Consider the following 18517-nt stretch of genomic DNA (forward strand, 5'->3'; position numbering starts at 1 on the left):
GATAAAGAGCTTCACAGATAAGAAAAAGCTAAAGGAGTTCATCACCACCAAACCAGTATTATATGAAATGCTGAAAGGTATCCTTTAAGAAGAGGAAGAAGAAAAAGGTAAAGATACAAATTATGAACAACAAATACACATCTATCAACAAGTGAATCTGAAAATCAGGTGAATAATCTAATGATCAGAATGAACTGGTGATTATAATAAAATCAGGGGCATAGAAAGGGGGTGGACTGACTATTCTTGGGGGGTCGGGGGGAAAGGGATGAGAGGGATGCAGGAAGAGACTGGACAAAAATCGTGCACCTATGGATGAGGACAGTGGGGGGTGGGGGTAAGGTCAGAGGGTGGGGTGGGAACCAGGTGGAGGGGAGCTATGGGGGGGAAAAAGAGGAACAACTGTAATAATCTGTACAATAAAGATTTAATTTTAAAAAATAATAAATAAACATATCCTTGATGAGGATGAAAAAAAAAAGACATACCATATCAAAAATGATACTTAAACTATGAAATTTATTAAATATAATCAATTAAGTAAGTGCTAATTTTCCAGGTATGTGCATATGTTGTTTTTGTACTTGGTGAAGGTGGACTTGTAAAAAAATACACATTTCCGCAACGATGCTTCATTTGGATCCCTGGCACCATTTACGAATGGCCACTCCAGCACTACTGGCTACTACGCAGAGTGCGCCACCCACCGTCCACCACGTTGGTATATCATGCAGGAAAATAACCTGAAAGATAAAAGCAAAAACCACATCCATGGTCTTCATTAGTGCTACTAGCCCAGCTTTTTCTATTTGAAGGGCTTTGGTGAGAAACACCTGACCCACCAAACCAAACAGCCCGATCAGTAGGAGAAAGAGCCTGTCTATCCCACAGTTTGGCAGCCTCCACAGTCCTAATACAAAGAGGATGATGACGCTCTCCACAAGGCCAACCATTACATAAAACCAGATTGGCAAAAAGTAGTCCACAGATTTCCCCATTTTTCTGAGGATAACGAGAGTCAAGGCATTAGATACGGCATGTCCAAGTGCTGCCAATGTGCCCTTCACATGATCTGAGTAGCTTCCAGTCATCTTCGCAGTGTTGGAACCAAACACAAATGGCGGCCTCACAATGAGGATCACTCCGGTGATGGCGAATGCAATGAAGAGAACATTCCAAAGACTGTATTTTTCCTTGAGCAATATGCAAGCAAATATAGATGTAAACACTGGACAGCTAAACGCGACAACCGTGGCATCAGCAAGGGACGTTGCCTGGAAAGCATAGTATAAAAGGATCATGGCGGTAGAACCGAGGACTCCTCCGAGAATGAGGAAGATTCGTAGATCTTTTGGGCCTATAAACCCAGTTCTGGAAATTCAAATGAAGGAATGCATATTAAACAAAACTTGCTAATTGTTTTTAAACTACAATCCTATATAATAAAAGGCTAATGTGCAAACTGACCGAACGGCGGAATGACCGGTCGCTATGATGCGCACTGACCAACAGGGGGCAGACGCTCAATGTAGGAGCTGCCCCCCGGTGGTCAGTGCGCTCCCACAGAGGGAGTGCCACTCATCCAGAGGCTGGACTCACGGCTGACTAGTGCACTGACGGTGGTGGGAGCCTGTCATGCCTCTGCGACAGTGCTAAGGGCCTAAGGTGACAGTCGGACATCCCCCAAGGTTTCCCAGACTGTGAGAGGGTGCAGTCCGGGCTGAGGGACCCCCTCCTCAGTGCACGAATATCACGCTCTGGGCCTCTAGATTTTAATAAGTATTTTAGAAGCCTTAGCTATCAAAAATAGGGGAATAGCAAATTAAATATGATAATGTCCACAACTATTATATCCCTTAAAAAAATGTTTTCTAAGTATAGCTAATGACATTAAAGTGTTCACAGTATAAGCAAAAATAATACAAGAGATCTACATAAACAGTATCATTATACTTAAGTAAATACAGATGTATTTTTTCTTTTTTCTCATGTTAGATATTATTTGCTACATGTATATACAGGATGTCCCCCAAAATGTATACACACTTTGAATAATTATAAAGGCAGTGTTTATTAAAATACACTTCATTTTCAAAATGTAACAACAATCAGCTGTTAAAGTATTAATACAGTGCCATGGCTGACCAGCAGACCCCGAATGACAGATGAACAGATTGATCTGACACAAGTTTCTGTGAAAGAGAGGCTAAGGGACTATTTTACTTTAGAAGTAAAAGCAGTCCCATTTGCCTGCCTTGCCAGGGTCCAGCCCCAGCGATCCAGGGGTTCCCAAAGGTGTGGACGGAGTTGGCGATGAATGAAGGACACGGAGACAGTGTTCAGATGATCAGCATAGCCAGGTTCTCTCTTTATTCTCCTATTACATCTGTATTTATACCATTTGATCCTATAAGCATGCCTCTATAGTTACATCATGGTATGTTTTGGGTCCTCCCTTGACCTTCTACAGTTCATTGTTTCATGTCCATAGTTTCTTATCTGACCTTTGCCAAAAATCTTATCTCTAACTAGCTCTGCTGATTTTAATCCTATCCATTCTATTCCAAAGATTGGGGCTAGTTTGTTATCTCCATTCCAAGGTCACTACTCTACTGTTCTACTGTTAAGCTACAAGGAAGTAACTGAAGGAGATTATCCCAAGTAAAGGTTATGTCCTTTTAGCCTTGCTGATGGTCTTCCTTGGGACTGCCCTGCATAGGCAGGTTTTCAGGGGCATAGGCTTTGGTGCTTTCTCTGGTGGGTAGACCCCTGGGGATGTGGGCCTAGCAAGTCCCAAATTTATTGCCAACAGTCTTAGTCTCAGTTCTTCGTAAGTAGTACACAGTATTTCTGTAACACTAGGGGGTTTTACTGATTTATTCCCTTCCTTAGTCCTGTTAATACCTAACTCCAGGGAAATATCCCCACCTGGGGAAACAACCTTTCTCGGGGAGGTGGCCCTAGTTAGAACACATAGCACTAAGAAGGGGAGCAAACATATTAAGAACAGTATGCCAGGTGCCTTGAAACATATGCTGTGCAGATGTTTCTTCCCTGCAGCGACTGTGTCAAGCAACAAGGATGGACCGGCCTCCGGCACTGCCTCATTGGTTTTTTATTGTAATAATAGTTTGAACTAAAATTAACCTGTAGATATAATCAGTAGGGTAAGTATCCTTGAGAAAGTATGCTTCTACAAGGTCAGGTCTTTAAAGAGTAAACATAGAGATTCTAGCAAAGCACTCTGGGAGATCGGACTTCTTTGGAAAAGTCAAGGTAGGGGCTGTCACCTTTGGCAAGGTCCCCTCAAAGGCCCCCAACCTTTCGGAGAATCCTTTTTACAGACATTCCAACCAAGTCCCGTGCTTTCCCACATCCTCCCCGCTTTTTGTTTTGCTGGCTGCAGAAGACAGACGGACATCCCCCAAGTTCACTACGGTAGTGAACTTTCTTCTTTGGAAGGCTGGGGTCTGCGAAGCACGGTCACTGCTTGAGTTCTGATTTTGTAAACTATCTATATATATAAAAGGCTAATATGCAAAGTGTCCCCTCGGGAGTCCGACTGGGAGTTCAATCACTCGCTATGACGTACACTGACCACCAGGGGACAGTGTAGAATGAAGGAAAGCCCCAATTGGCCCTAATCACCAGGCCTAGGGACCCTACCCATGCATGAATTTCATGTACCAGGCCTCTAGTAAGAAAAATAAAGAGAATTACAATGACAGTTAATTGTTAGTCTGATCAGGTACCAATTGATTTTAGGAAACCATGTGGTGGGGTCTATCCACTCTAATTGCTCCTTTACCATATTCTAAGCAATGGTCTGTTTTCCATGTTTATTGATAGCAAACAAGAATTCTTTAATTTGCCTTTGCAACATGTTTACTTTTTCAGTAAGGTTATTATGAAAGACTTTCCATAGATGCTTTTTAACATCAATCCAATGATGGTGACTACTGTTCCATTTCAAAGGTGTAACACATATGTGCTTATGCTCCCAATCACAATTAAGCACTTGCCCGTATGCTATAGTGTCCTGTCTTTTCCCTATTCAATGGCTGCCTCTATTGCCTGTAGTCTAGCTAATATTTTTTGACCTATATGCTGTTGTATAGTGAATTCCCTAGTTATATCATAGGCCATATGGTCTACAAATGTGGCTATCTGCATAGACTCAGAAAGGGCCATCACAGCGATGCTGGCAGTTATAAGAATAACAGCCAAAATAATGGGTGCAATGACCATTCCCAAAAATCTTTTGGGCCGTAATTGACTCAAAGCTCTTTCTAAGACTTCGATAGCTGATGAGCCTTGCCATTTCCTGGTGAGATTAACAGGTATCAGGACTTCTGCTTGTCTTCTAAGTCCATAATAGTGCTGATGTTCAATGAAGTAATATTCAGAGTGGTAATACAGGATGTAAAATAAGCTTCCTTTCTAACCTGTATTAGAAAAGATGAACTATGGTTTATTAGTAGATCGGGGCCCATAACAAAGACATAGGGGTAGGTGGTGCAAATCAGGCTACTGTCAGTACGATTATTAATAAAAGTTATACTATACTGGCCAGAGAGTTATGGTAGTCACTGTGCCATGCGATGATAGAGTTCAATCCGACGAGCTGGAATCTACAGCAGCCCTGTGGGGGTAGAAATACACGCATATCCTCTCCCCCATGTTAATATTTCATTGGGTTCTTGAGTCCCATATTCCCCCTTTTTTGTTTTACTAGTATGTATTTTAATGTTGAATGGGCATACTCAATAATGGCCTGCCCCTATGGATTATAAGGGATTCCTGTGGAATGCTGGATGGACTAAGTCCTGTAAAAGGTGGTAAAAGCATGGCTGCTATAAGCAGGCCTATTGTTAGTTTTTATCTTGGTTAATATAGCTATAATTGGAAATAGGTCTTACTGAATTTAAAGAAATGTATTGCTACTTATTAAAAATTGCTAAATTTTGGAGGGACAGGTAGGGAGAGAAATATGTAATTTACTAAATTGCTTTAAAATGCTTTCTTATATCTGAAAAACAAAAAGTTTAAGAATTAGCAATACTTTCAACAAAAGTTACAAAAATATATAATTATTTTTTATTTATTCAGCTTTATAATAAAATTGTTTCTTTTGATTTTTCTTGCTAGTATTTCTATAGATCTAGGTACTTTATAGAATAATGTAAATCACATGGAATTTTGTTCTTTTGCAAAATATAATATTCTATATTATAATTTATAACAGTTATAAATGAAAGCATATTAGAATTTATTTAATGTGCATATAAATAGAATATAATAATTATTATTATTTTTTTTTTTAATTAAATCTTTATTGTTCAGATTATTACATTTGTTCCTCTTTTTTCCCCCCATAACTCCCCTCCTTCCAGCTCCCACCCCACCCTCCACCCTCACTCCCCACCCACTGTGTTCATCCATAGGTGCATGATTTTTGTCCAGTCACTTCCCGCATCTCCCACACCCGTTTTCCCCCCAAGAATAGTCAGTCTATTCCCTTTCTATGTCCCTGATTCTATTATAATCACCAGTTCATTCTGTACATCAGGTTATTTATTCACTTGATTCTTAGATTCATTTGTTGATAGATGCATGTTTGTTGTTCATAATTTGTATCTTTACCTTTTTCTTCTTCTTCCTCTTCTTAAAGGATACCTTTCAGCATTTCATATAATACTGGTTTGGCGGTGATGAACTCCTTTAGCTTTTCCTTATCTGTGAAGCTCTTTATCTGACCTTCAATTCTGAATGATAGCTTTGCTGGATAAAGTAATCTTGGTTGTAGGTTCTTGGTATTCAGCACTTTGAATATTTCTTGCCATTCCCTTCTGGCCTGCAAAGTTTCTGTTGAGAAATCAGCTGACAGTCGTATGGGTATTCCCTTGTAGGTAATTGAGCCTCTTTCTCTTGCTGCTTTTAAGATTTTCTCTTTGTCTTTTGCTCTTGGCATTTTAATGATGATGTGTCTTGGTGTGGTCCTCTTTGGATTCCTTTTGTTTGGGGTTCTCTGCGCTTCTTGGACCTGTAAGTCCATTTCTTTCTCCAGATGGGGGAAGTTTTCTGCCATTATTTCTTGAAATAGGTTTTCAATATCTTGCTGTCTCTCATCTTCTGGCACTCCAATAATTCTGATATTAGACCGCTGAAAGCTGTCCCAGAGGCTCCTTACACTATCTTCACACTTTCGGATTCTTTTTTCATTTTGCTTTTCCAATTGGGTGTTTTTTGTCGAATCTTTGGTTTGATTATTGTACTCCTCTGGTCTGCTATTGGGTATAATATTCTTTATTTCAGTCCGTGTATGCTTACTTTCTAATTTCTTTATCGTAGCATCGAGGGTCTCATTAGTTTTCGTGAGGCTCTGCACAAATTTATGGCAAGCCCTCAAAATTGCGATTCTTAGCTCCATATCCTCCATTTCTGTCATGTTTTTTTGTCTCCGCATCTTTTATGCTTTCTTGGTGCACCCCCTTGTGGTCTCTGTGCGCAGTCTTGTTCTAGCCAAGCCTTAATTGTTGTAGTTAACACTAGAGGGATTTGACCCCCAGGCCGACTGGCTATAGGAGTCAGCTGTATGGAGAACGTCTGCCTTCTGGGGAGGCGTTAATCCAGCCTTTGCCTGAGGCGATCGGCAAATGGCTGTGCGCAGGGCCTGGGCGGGGCGGGCTCAACAGGGCGGGCGGAGGGAGCAGTTATGGCCACGCTCAGTCCCGTTCCCAGAGGCTCTGCTTCTCAGAACCCCGGCAGCCGCTGCAAACCTCGGAGAGAAAGCTGCCCTCAGGTTCCAACTGATGCCGGATAATCCCGCTTCTCCCGTTTGAGTCTGGGTCCCTAGAGACTCGCCCGGATCTGGAGCCCAGAGTCTGAGACTCACTCCCGACAGAAAACGACAACCTCGCCCTCAGCCACCAGCCCGCTTTGCGCGCGCACCTCGGTACCTTTGTATTTTCCACACTGCGCCGCCTCTGAGCCTCGATTTGCTGTTCTCTTTCCTTCTAGTTGTAGAGTCTCTCTTCAGCCAGCCTTCCTGTGGTTCTGGGTGATGTCCGTTCAGTCTTTTAGTTGTATTTTTGAAATGGTTGTTTGCGGCAGCGGTCTCCGGTGTTTACCTACGCCGCCATCTTGGTCTCCCCTCAATTATTATTTTTTTATTTGACAGAGCTTCCCATATATCTTAAGTATAAAATTTCCTTTATAAGGAGAGAAAGCAAATCTTAAAATTTAAATCCTGGGAAGGTAGTCAAATATATTATTATATATAATTACTATTATTATTATTTTAAATATATTTTATTGATTTTTTACAGAGAGGAAGGGAGAGGGAGAGGGATAGAGAGTTGAAACATCGATGAGAAAGCAACATCAATTCAGCTGCCTCCTGCACACTGCCTACTGGGGATGTGCCTGCAATCAAGGTACATGCCCTTGACCGGAATCAAAGCTGGGACCCTTCAGTCCGCAGGCCAACGCTCTATCCACTGAGCCAAACAGGTTAGGGCCATTATTATTATTATTAAACAGTATTACGTAATTTATTTAATATAACATAATTATTTTAATAATATATATAAAACCTTTGCTTCTTAGGCAAAAATATTTTAATAATCCATACTAATAAAAAGGTAATATGCTAATTAGACCAGGAGACCTTCACAGAGACTGGCTGGGGAAGGCAGTTGGGGGCCATGAGGCTGGCCCGGGAGGGCAGTTGGCGGCAATCAGGCCAGCAAGGGGGGGGGGGGGGGGCAGTTGGGGGTGAGCAGGCCGGCAAGCAGGTTAGTGGTTAGGAGCCAGCAGTCCCGGATTGCGAGAGGGATGTCCAACTAAATCGGCAGTTGAACATCTCCTGAGGGGTCCCAGATTGGAGAGGGTACAGGCCAGGCTGAGGGACACACCCTGTGCATGAATTTCGTGCACTGGGCCAATAGTCCTATATAATAAAAGGCTAATATGCAAATAGACTGAACAGCGGAACAACCAGTCGCTATGATGCATACTGACCACCAGGGGGCAGATGCTCAATGCAGGAGCTGCCCCCTGGTGGTCAGTGCACTCCCACAGGGGGGGCACCCTTCAGCCAGAAGCCAGACTCACGGCTGGTGAGCGCAGCGGCGGCGGTGGGAGCCTCTCCCTCCTTGGTGGCAGTGCTAGGATGTCTGATTATGGGCTTAGGACTGCTCCCCCAAGGGCTCCTGTACTGCGAGAGGGCACAGGCCGAGCTGAGGGACCCTGAGGCCTCCAGTATACATATATATATATATATATATATATATACACACACACATATATATATATATATACACACACATATATATATATATGGCTGTGTTTAATATATATATATACACATATATATGTGTGTGTGTGTGTGTGTGTGTGTGTGTATATTAAACCTTTGCTACTTAGGCAAATATAAGAAAAACTATTTCTTTTTCTTTTCCTTACTTTTAGAAATAGGCTTATTTTTCCAATGGAAAATATACTCACATTGTTAAGAAGCATAATAGAGATAATATGACCTTGACAACTCTTAGGAGTCTGGAGAAAGGGTGGGTGTGTATGTGGGGAGATAGGAGGTCCTGGGGTTTGTTCCCAGGACTATAGTAACTTCTGGGCCTTTAAAAGCTTTAGTGTAAAAGTACCATTTTTTTTTCTTTACAAGGAGAGTGCTCTTTCCTTCACCTCACTGTTGCCGCTTCTGCAGCTTATTCAAGGGTATTTCTGTAGCTCTAGCCTTTTAGGATAAATACTTGGGGAGTTGAAATAATTATTTCCCACATTTTTTCTCTTTTTGAGTAGATTAACAATATGAAATTTTGTATATAGTAAGAAGAGATCTTAAAAACAGAAACAAAAAACCCTACAGTAAATGAATGAGTACTCACAAAAGGGTGGACTGGGACACTAGCCTTGGAATTTTATTTTACATGAACCCAGTACAGTAAATGGGTTCTGAGTGATACAAAGTCTAAACAGTAGAGGCCAAGGATGCCTTATATTCATAAAATGGTGAAATACAAACTAAGTCCTTTAAAGATAAAAAAGCAAGTAAAAAACATTAATCAGGAACCAAGTTACATTACAGAGACAAGAACTTCTACTACCTAAGAGTTTCTAGTGGCTGATGTCTTGAGAGGGAGAGCAGGAAGGTCCCCAAGAATAAGAATTCTTGGCAGCTGAGGGAAATTCCTGTAATCCCTATTATGAGCTCAGCTTGTTACAAGTAGTACAGTGAAATATGCCCTATCTTTAAACAAATTAAACTAAACAGCAAAGACACAAAACAACAATTAACAGAGACTCTATGAACAACATTTATAGGCATGCACAACCTACAGATAAGACTTAATAAACCAGAGTCCTTTCCATGGATTTTTTAGAAGATGTCTTTTAGTGCCCGGGACTTATAGCTAGAATGTGGCCCAGAGGGCTCCCGGGTGGGGTGGCCAGTGAGCACCCATAAACAGTTTGTTGTTCACAGATCTTATTATATTCTGCTTTCCATAATAGATATTGACTGGCATCTAGAATTGTTTTGGCTAAAATCTGCCGGTCCCAAGGAGTCATGTGATAATTTTCAGACAAGGCATTAAGGAGTCCTTTTGTAAATGGACTGTTAGTCTCATTTTCTCTAACACTTTTCCTTATTTCTTTAGAGGTATTAAAAAAGAGCGGCTCATAAACTTTATTATCTTGTTGATTTTGTATATCTGGGCAAGTTAAAAGCTCTCCTTCTAACATGGCTTGCCTGACATAGGACCCCAAAACTGAAGATCTAGTTGATGAGCTCTCCCACATCAGAGGCGTAGGATCGGGAAATATTTCCTCCAGCAGCAGGGCTTTAGGTATTATAGGCTCTGCAGGCTCTGCTTCAGGAGGAAGGGGAAGTGGTTAAGTCCTCCTGTCGCTCTGTAGGCTTTTGATCTTCAATATGAAGTGGGCATAATGCAGCTCGAACAAGAGCCCACATAGTTAATGATGGTAAGGGCACTCGTTTTCCCTGGGCCTGATTTCTTTTTAAATTCCTGCCCACCTGTTCCCAGAGGATTAAGGTCTAGTGTTCATGCATCAGGGAACCGAGGATTATACATCAAAACAATTTTTAATAAGCTTTTTAGTTGTTCTTCTGTAACAGAGGCACCACCTGCTTTTAATAACTGTTTCAGCACTGTGATATATTGCTGCTGTTCTGTGGACAACTGTTGTCCCATTATGAAACCTTAGCTGAGAAAGAATTCCCTCAAACTTGGAAATCCCAAGAGGGCTCCAACGACTTACTGCACAGTTACTTTCATTTTCTTTTCTCTTTGTTTTTGAGGGTTTCACTGCGTTTTGTTGCATTCCTGACCTCCTCACATGGGGGGCACCAGCTGCTGGGGCTGACCAGCAGACCCTGAGCGACGGATGAACAGATTGCTCTGACACAGATTTCTGTGAAAGAGAGGCTAAGCAAGGGACTGTTTTTACTTTAGGAACAAATATCCCTGATTGCCTGCCTTGTTGGCTTTTTACTGTAATAACAGTTTGAACTAAAATTAACCTCTAGATACAATCAATAGGATAAGTATCCTTGAGAAAGTATATGCTTCTACAAGGTTGGGTCTTTAAAGACTAAACATAGAGATTCTAGCAAAACACCTCGGGGGATCAGACTCGTTTGGAAAAGTCAAAGTAGGGGCTACCACCTTCGGCAAGGTCCCCTCAGAGACCCCCGACCTTTAGGAGAAGCCTCCTTACAGACATTCCAAATAAGTCCCATGCTTCCCCACAATACAGTTTTGGGGGGCACCCTGTGTATGCTTGCAAAAAAAGACAAAGGAAAATATACTGAAATGCTCATTGTGGTTAGACCTCATTCTAGTATAGTAATTTTCCTTCTTTATATTTATTTTTCCCATGTTTTATATTAAATATATAAATATATGAAAGCGCGTTACTTTCATAATAAGTACAATTTCAAGATTTAGCTGCCCCATATAAGAAAACTTGGTCCTGGACGTTGTGCATTCTTATGAGTTTTTCTATAAAAGCGGAAGCAATGCTACATGTTCTTTAAGTCATTGGATGTCAGACAACTTTTCACTGTTCTCTTTAGGAAAAGAGTTAAAACACACTGAAAAAGAACCTGCAGCATTCAGTATGTATAATAATTGCCATCAAAGTTTTTCCAATTAAATATTTGCTAAACAGAGTCCTGTGTTAGTTCCTGGCTAGGTGCATCTTGCTGATCTGTGTTGGGGCTGGACATCTTTAGGGCAGCATGTAGGCCAGACATGGGGACCCTGGGTCTCTGGAGTCAGAAATAAAGTGTGGTCATCTTTGGTCCATACTTTGAGAAGCTAGGAATCTTCCTCAATAGTGAAATTTGAAATGGGTCAAACTAAATTATCACCAAGGATTTAAGAAAATTTTTCTAGTGCCTTCCCCTGACAATACTTTTATTCCAAAATGGGGAAGATGATTGGGTTCCCATCCGAAGTCTACTGCCACACTTAGAAATGTCTGAAGTCTTACCGACATTCCCTAAAATATTATGACTTGTCCACACTTACACAGGAATTTCTGACAATATCGATCTTAGCAAATTTTAACCTTTTCCACCAAATCCTTAGTATATAGACTGAAGAGGCATACTTTTAACCTGAGGAGGGTGTGTGTGTGTGTTTGGGGGGGGCGGGGGGAGAGCAGAATTCACATGAATGAAGAAGATGGGATGGACCATCTATAAATCCACCCTATAAAATGGATTTCCTTTAACTCGCTGAAGAAACATCCCTCACCTACAAGTCAATACTACATTTTTTACAAAACACTCTGATCTATAATAAATTCCATTTGATTCTTGTAACCACAGGCAGGTAGAGGATAAATGTCATTCCCTTCAGTTTACAGATGAGGACACTGAATATGGAAAGCAGTTAAAAAGCCTCTCCTCAAGATTACCTTTCCCCTTTCCCACAGCACCTTAGACCTAAATATTACTATGGTAGCCTTCTGTCTGCCCTTGTAGCAGAGCAACCTATTCTACCTAAAGAAACCTCTGACACTGGGAGATGACACTACCACATCCTCTTGTTTACTTTTTCTTCCAAATACTAAGAAGGGAAGGTGGTACACGATGAGAGGACTTATACTAGGAGAGTTTTGTTTTCAAAATGAGGGTGAAGAATAACTGAATCTCTTTCTCCCCCTCTGTTGGGCATGTTGTGTGTGCTTCTGAGCATCTTATTTAGGTGGGATCTTTGTGACTTTTCAGTAATCAGAGCCAAAGGGTGTAGGGACTGGCAAATCTATGAGAGGGATTAAAGCAGATACTATAGAGTAAATTTGGACGGGTCAAAAGATTTACAAGCATTTATTAATACTATCTACTTTGCCCCTTAAGAAATACTTACTTTCTGTATATTAAGCAAGGGATAACGACTAACATTTGGAACACACATCGGAATGCACTAATTTCTACAGCATGGAGGTCTTGCACTTTTTTAACAAATAAAGAGGCCACTGAGAAAAGGAAGGCAGACAATAATGTGTAAAACAAGCCAAGTCCACGACAGGGTGCTTTCTTCTTGGCTTCTGAAAAAGATTAAATTCTGGTTAGTCCTTACTTCCAAGTGTATACTTTATCATTTTCACTTAGAAACTGAGAAAAATGGGACAGTGTTAATGGCTAACAAGCTGCAAATATCACCTCCTAAGCATGTCTATTTTTTGGATCGGAAACATTTTTCCCACCAAAAATGAAGAACCATAGACCAAGGAAACAATTTAAACCTGTGTTTTCTGAAATGTAATTTCACCCTATAAAATGGATTTCCTTTAACTCCCTGAAGAATCACCCCCTCACCTACAAGTCAAAAAGAAGTAAAGACAGTAGAGAAATCTTTTAAGAAATGCTTGTCAAAAAGATAAAAAAATAATAATAATAAAAAGAAATGCTTGTCAAGATGGCTAGAGAAAAATGCATCCAAATGATGTTTTATATCATCTCACTGGTGAACTGTGCTTTATGAAGAAAGTGATCTTTCCTGGAAAGCAGTTTATAACTGTTCTATGGCTACTTGTTGATGAGCTGACTTCCTCCACAAGCCTGCGAGCTCCTCCAGGGCTGGGGCCTCAGCTGTCTTGTTCATGCCCGGCACATGGAAGACCCTGAATAAATATTTGCCGAATGAAAGGATGTGAGAGAATCAAGGAAAATGCAGAGGGTAAAACCACGGCAACAGCATGATTTAGAAAGGCTCTGTCTTTTGTTAATTTGAACCATTAGTCAAATCTTTATTTAAACCTCTCATGGTTTACAATGTTATCTTTCATTTAGAGCATAAACTCTTCCAGGTCAAGGGGAGGGGGGGCTACCTACCCTTCTGACCCCAAAGTGCTTTTTTTTCTCTTTTTTAATCCTCACCCAAGGATATTGATGAAAGTGAGAGGAGAGGGAAAGGGAGAGGGGGAGGGAGAGAGGGAGAGGGAGAAAGAGAGAAGCATCAGTGTGAAAGAGAAACATCGTTCAGTTGTCTCCCATACGCACCCTGACAAGGGATTGAACCAGCAACCTAGGTATGTGCCCAGACCGGAAATCAAACTCACAACCTTTAGGTGTATGGGAGGATGCTCCAAGCAACAGAGCCACCCGGCCAGGGCCCAAAGTGCTTTTTAAATACATTTTAAAATTAGAATTGTCATCTAATACCAACTACCTGGTTGACCTGAGCCAGGACACTTTTGCTTTCTCCAGGCCATCAAGTATTCAATCTCTTATTGATAGTCTGACTGAGCATTAAACTTCTGTTTAGCCACTTCCTCTGTCTTAGTTGCCTAAAACAGGAGTAGAACCTTCTTTCAATCTCACCCCCTGGCATTCAGGAGAGCAAAATGGAGTAGAGTGAGCAGAGAAGTCCCTAAAAGGCCACACCTGAACGCTCACACACAAAAAGGAGAGAATAAGAAGTAAACAAGACTGGCTCTCATTTGCTAAGAGCACGCAGAGCTAAAGGACGTGTGGGGACATGCAACTTGTAGTAAAACCAGGATCACCATTCCATCTAGGAATGTACAATGTATTCTTCCACTGTAGAATGGTATTACATAATGATGTGTGTGTGTGTGTGTGTGTGTGTGTGTGTGTTAAAATGTCCTTCCATTATAAAGGCAAACACCAGGTAATATATTTCAAGATTCTAGTGTTAGATAGATATCTTTGCCCACAAGTGACACATTTACAAAGTGTGATGATGCAGTCTTCCTGGTGGCATTCTACAGCCTGACCTTCACAGTAACACATCCCATGCTGGTCAGAGGCTTCACCTCTTCCTGTTCTAGGTACACAGCTGAAGAGAATGATTGAGCTGTCATGTTACAGATTTTATGTTGTCTAAGTGCCAGAATCTCCACATTCTGTTCTGTAAGCATGTGCTCAGATACTGCAGAAACAAACTACACATACCTACTCAGCCCATGAAAAGGAAACTTTACAAGACTGCTAAGTTAAGCACCACTCATACACGTTTTTGCTGCAGTCAGCCTTAGAATTTAGCCTCTGAAATTTCAGATGTTCAAGTCCAAATAAAATAGTTTTTCTTCAAAGAGACCCAACCCATACAGAGAACCTTCACCCTTAGAACAGAACAAGATCAAGGGCAGAAAACATCTCCCTGGTCTATATTTAAAGGATCTTTTGCAATTTCTCTCCAGGAATATTTTAACATGCTATTTTAACTCTTTGAAAACTTAATTTCACACCCCTGGCTCTGATTATCTTTTCCTTAAAACACTTTTACTCACATATTTTCTTGCCTATAAACTCTTAAGGCCCATGCTTCCCGATGGGGACAGGACAGTTGGTATAAGGCCTTACTGAACTTGATTATTTGTTAATGGGGGTGAGAACTGGCTCTACACAGGCAACCCTCAGTCTCTTACTGAATAGTAATTTCAATACTCTGTCAATGGAGATGAGCAAGAGTAGCATAATCCACAGGCATTTACTTATGTAATAAGCTTCAAGTTCATATCCTAATATAAGCATTTCTATTAATTTGGTGACTCTAAATAACTCAAATTAATTGGCCATAGTGCAATTTCGTGTGAGAAGAAAACAGAAAAGTTGCTCAGTTCTCTAATCTCTGCTTTAAACTGGTGATTTGCAATCCTGGTTGGGAATTAGACCCAACTAGTAACTTTTTAATTAAAAAAAAAAAAAAGCTTTATTGATGAAACTATTACATATGTCCCCTTTTTCCCCTATTAACCCCTTCTAGCCTGCCCCTGCCCCTGCCCCCGCTCCCCACCCCAGGCCTTCGCCATACTACCAACTGTGTCCATGGGTTATGCATATATGCATACAAGTTATTTGGTTGATCTGTTCCCACTCACCCCACCCTAAAACTTTAATTCCCAAGCCTGCCCCAGACCTACTGGAGCAGGATCGCCGTAAACTGCACAAAGCTCTACTGGCTAGAGAATCACTGCTAAGGAACTCATTCCTTCCAGGGGAATGTAAGGCACAGGCCCAAGACAGCTTCTTGCTTCAGTCTAAGATCCACACAGCCCCTCAAGAAAGTAAATAGATGTCTTAGGGTAGCTGTATGTTGTCTGTGAAGGTTATCCAAGAATGTAAGAAACACTGGTAACAGTTTCAGCCTGAACTTGAAAATGAATTTTGTTGAGATAACCAGTTGATTTAAGAAACTAAAATGATACTGTCACAAAGTTCAATGACAACAGTACTGTGGTTTAAAGTGTTTCTGTGGCAATCCTGTTTCTGGAATATCATCTGGTCCCCTTTTAATAACTATTGCTAAACCTTTATTGTTACCAACTTTCTTTGAAGTTATAAGAGCCCACACATTCTAAGTGCAATCACTTATATTGGTTTGTCATTTTGCCATGTGCCGCCTGAGTGAACAGTATTCCTCTGCCATTCACAAACAGGGGAAAGGTTTAAGAGTTTGCAAAGCCTGACTCAGCATTCCCTCAGAATGACATTTAGCCATAGGGTGACAAGGTGAGGAACTGACCTCTTCAAGGTCTGCACATCTGGTCAACCCCACTTGGGGTAACTCCTGCTCTAGAGAGAGGCTCTACCATGCATAAAAGAATAGAATTCTGTTCATTTCTGTTAGTGTTTAGGACAAAAATGGAGCAAGAGTCATTTTCCGGGAGTTTATCTCTAAATTGGAGAAAGGGCATACAGAGAGGAGGGAAGCTGGGGTGCAGTAAGAGACATAGAAATCCCGAGTCACACTTAGGGGAGGTGACCCAGAAGACGAGGTGGTGCAGACTGTGTAACTGTCTTGAAAGGACATCTGCTTATTTCCCTCTTCTTCCAAGCAGCTGCTCCAAGTGGGTGGTGGAGTTCAAGGAGAAACGTGCTTGAGGCTAATAGAAAGGGCCCTAGGCTAGGTTTCTGGCAAGCTGGTGCTGCAGGGACCTACACCAGACCTTCATAAAAACAAAACAAAACAAAAAGCCCAAGCCCTCACCTTCCTGGGCCTCACTTTCATTTGTCAAAGGAAGGCGTTGCAGGAGATCATGGGTTTTTCCCACGGGTCCTTGGTTTGGGGGACGAGTCCATGAACCCCTTAACCACATCAGTAAGATGGTACCTCTGCCTTCTTGTGCATCAATTGCTAACAAGTCCTCCTAACCCCAACTCTGCCTTCCCAAGATTCTGGGACAAACATTTGTTACACTCGAATGTTTTTCGACTTCCTCTTCGGGGTACACCGTTTACCACTGAGATCAGTTTTCATGGTTAGCTTCCTCCCAGCAGGGCAGGCTGTGGGATGGCCTTTCTCGCTGACCACCCAACCTCCGACCTCGGCCAGGAGCGCCCAACTGCAATCTGACTCCACCGACTGGCCCGCAACACTTTAATTATAGGAACAGTTTAACAGTTTTAGAATCCCCAAAGGGTTCCAAACAATCAGAAACTTTCTCGGGCTTCGCGCAGGGGACTTTTGCTGTGCTGCCCCCAGGTGACAGCTCCCGGGATCCCGGGGCTCTGGGCAGGGGAGAGTAGGGGGTCGTGGTACCGCCCCCTCCCCAGGCCCCCCAAGGGCGAGACCGGCGCCACTGTCCGCACCCGCACTCACCGAGCTGCGCGCGCGAACCGCACGGCCAGGAGCGGCACAGCCCGCACCAGCTGGGGCCCGGGGTTTCCACGGCCCCCGCCGGCTCTTCCCTCGCGGCCGGCGACTCTTCACTCGCGGACGGGGATGTGTCGGCTGAGAGCGGCAGCCCGGGCTCCCGCAGCTCCGCGACCCGGGTGCTACCGAGGGGCCGCATTGCGCGGCCGGCGCTCTCCCCGTGGCCGGCGCAGAGTCTGGCGCGGAGCTCGGCTGCCTGGCTCTTCCGGCGGCGGGGCGGGGCGGGGCGCGCGGGGCCCTCCCGTGACCGGGACAGGGACCGGGGTAGGGCTGTCCTTCGCCGTCCTCCCACTTCCAGCTCCTTACCCACCTGTGCCGCTGGAGGTCGGCCAGGTCTCAGATGGGGCTTCTTGGCCACAGCTGACCCGAAGGCGTTCACCCCTCTGCTGCGGTTTTGCTAGACTGGCCAGAGGTTTGGAGTCATCTTTCCCAGGCACACTGGGCCCCTTCTCTTGGGCAGCCCTTCAGGAGGTTAGGAGACTGGGACCCGTTTACTTCCATAATCACCTCTGGAAGCTTTGTCAAGCCCTGTTTTATCCATGACTCATTGCCACGGAGGGTAGAATTTTACTGGTTCTAGTCTTGAAAAAGGGGGTATGGGATTAGCACATAACCATAAGGAAAATATATCTATAGGACTGGGTAGAACCATTTATATGTTCTTTGTAACAGTAGGCATTCGTTATGGGTCCTTCTGTTGTAGGCAGTTAGACGTGAGGAGGATGGGCCAGGTACAGAAGAAGGTCACCAGGATGGAAAGCCCTAGGTGCCTAGCAAGAGACAATCCATTGTAGGGTGGGGCCTTGCCCCAGGGGTAACTTTGTCCTTCCCTAGCATATCACTGGTCATGGGGTTTGCATTCCCTGACCTTTCCTCCCTGGTGATAATGTCTAGGCCTATTATATTTCAGCTCCCCCATACCTGTAATAGTCATTTTGCATACCCATTCTTTTTAAAAAAATATATTTTATTGATTTTTTTACAGAGAGGAAGGGAGAGGGATAGAGAGTTAGAAACATAGATGAGAGAGAAACATCGATCAGCTGCCTCCTGTACACCCCTTACTGGGGATGTGCCCTCAACCAAGGTACATGCCCTTGACCAGAATCGAACCTGGGACCCTTTAGTCCACAGACCAATGCTCTATCCACTGAGCCAAACCGGTTAGGGCTTGCATACCCATTCTTACTCCTTTTGCCTACCCCCCTGTGTAATGTTTGTGCTACCTCATATAAGCAGCTGGCATATGGAGGGTGGGGGTTGCAGAGCAGATTTTTGTGGATGACCTGCTGCTCTCCCATACTCTCCCGTGACTCTGGCTTCTCTGAGGCCTTGCCATGCTCAGC

General features: G+C 42.9%; 1 protein-coding gene across 1 annotated transcript; it reads right to left on the reverse strand.

The window, feature by feature from the left end:
- Positions 1–499: 499 nt before the first annotated feature.
- LOC139021490 (solute carrier family 35 member G1-like) lies at positions 500–17346 on the reverse strand. The gene is made up of 3 exons (XM_070431879.1): positions 17118–17346; positions 12417–12597; positions 500–1371 (listed from the first exon to the last, which is right to left on the reverse strand). The coding sequence occupies exons 1-3, from the start codon at positions 17308–17310 to the stop codon at positions 633–635; spliced, it is 1113 nt and encodes a 370-aa protein (XP_070287980.1). The 5' UTR covers positions 17311–17346; the 3' UTR covers positions 500–632.
- Between the last annotated feature and the right edge of the window lie 1171 nt (positions 17347–18517).

Source organism: Myotis yumanensis, unplaced genomic scaffold, assembly GCF_028538775.1.
Source record: "Myotis yumanensis isolate MYYU_CA2020_CCGP unplaced genomic scaffold, mMyoYum1.0.hap1 SCAF_13, whole genome shotgun sequence".
In the NCBI taxonomy this organism is placed as follows: Eukaryota; Metazoa; Chordata; class Mammalia; order Chiroptera; family Vespertilionidae; genus Myotis; species Myotis yumanensis.

Bases quoted from the DNA above. Each gene is read 5' to 3' on its own strand.
- LOC139021490 (XM_070431879.1), bottom strand. From the start codon at position 17,310: ATGCGGCCCCTCGGTAGCACCCGGGTCGCGGAGCTGCGGGAGCCCGGG. The intron at 12,598-17,117 runs GTGAGTGCGGGT...AATCTTTTTCAG, and splicing joins CGGTTCGCGCGCGCAGCTCG to AAGCCAAGAAGAAAGCACCC. The intron at 1,372-12,416 runs GTAAGTATTTCT...TTGAATTTCCAG, and splicing joins CCTTGCTTAATATACAGAAA to AACTGGGTTTATAGGCCCAA.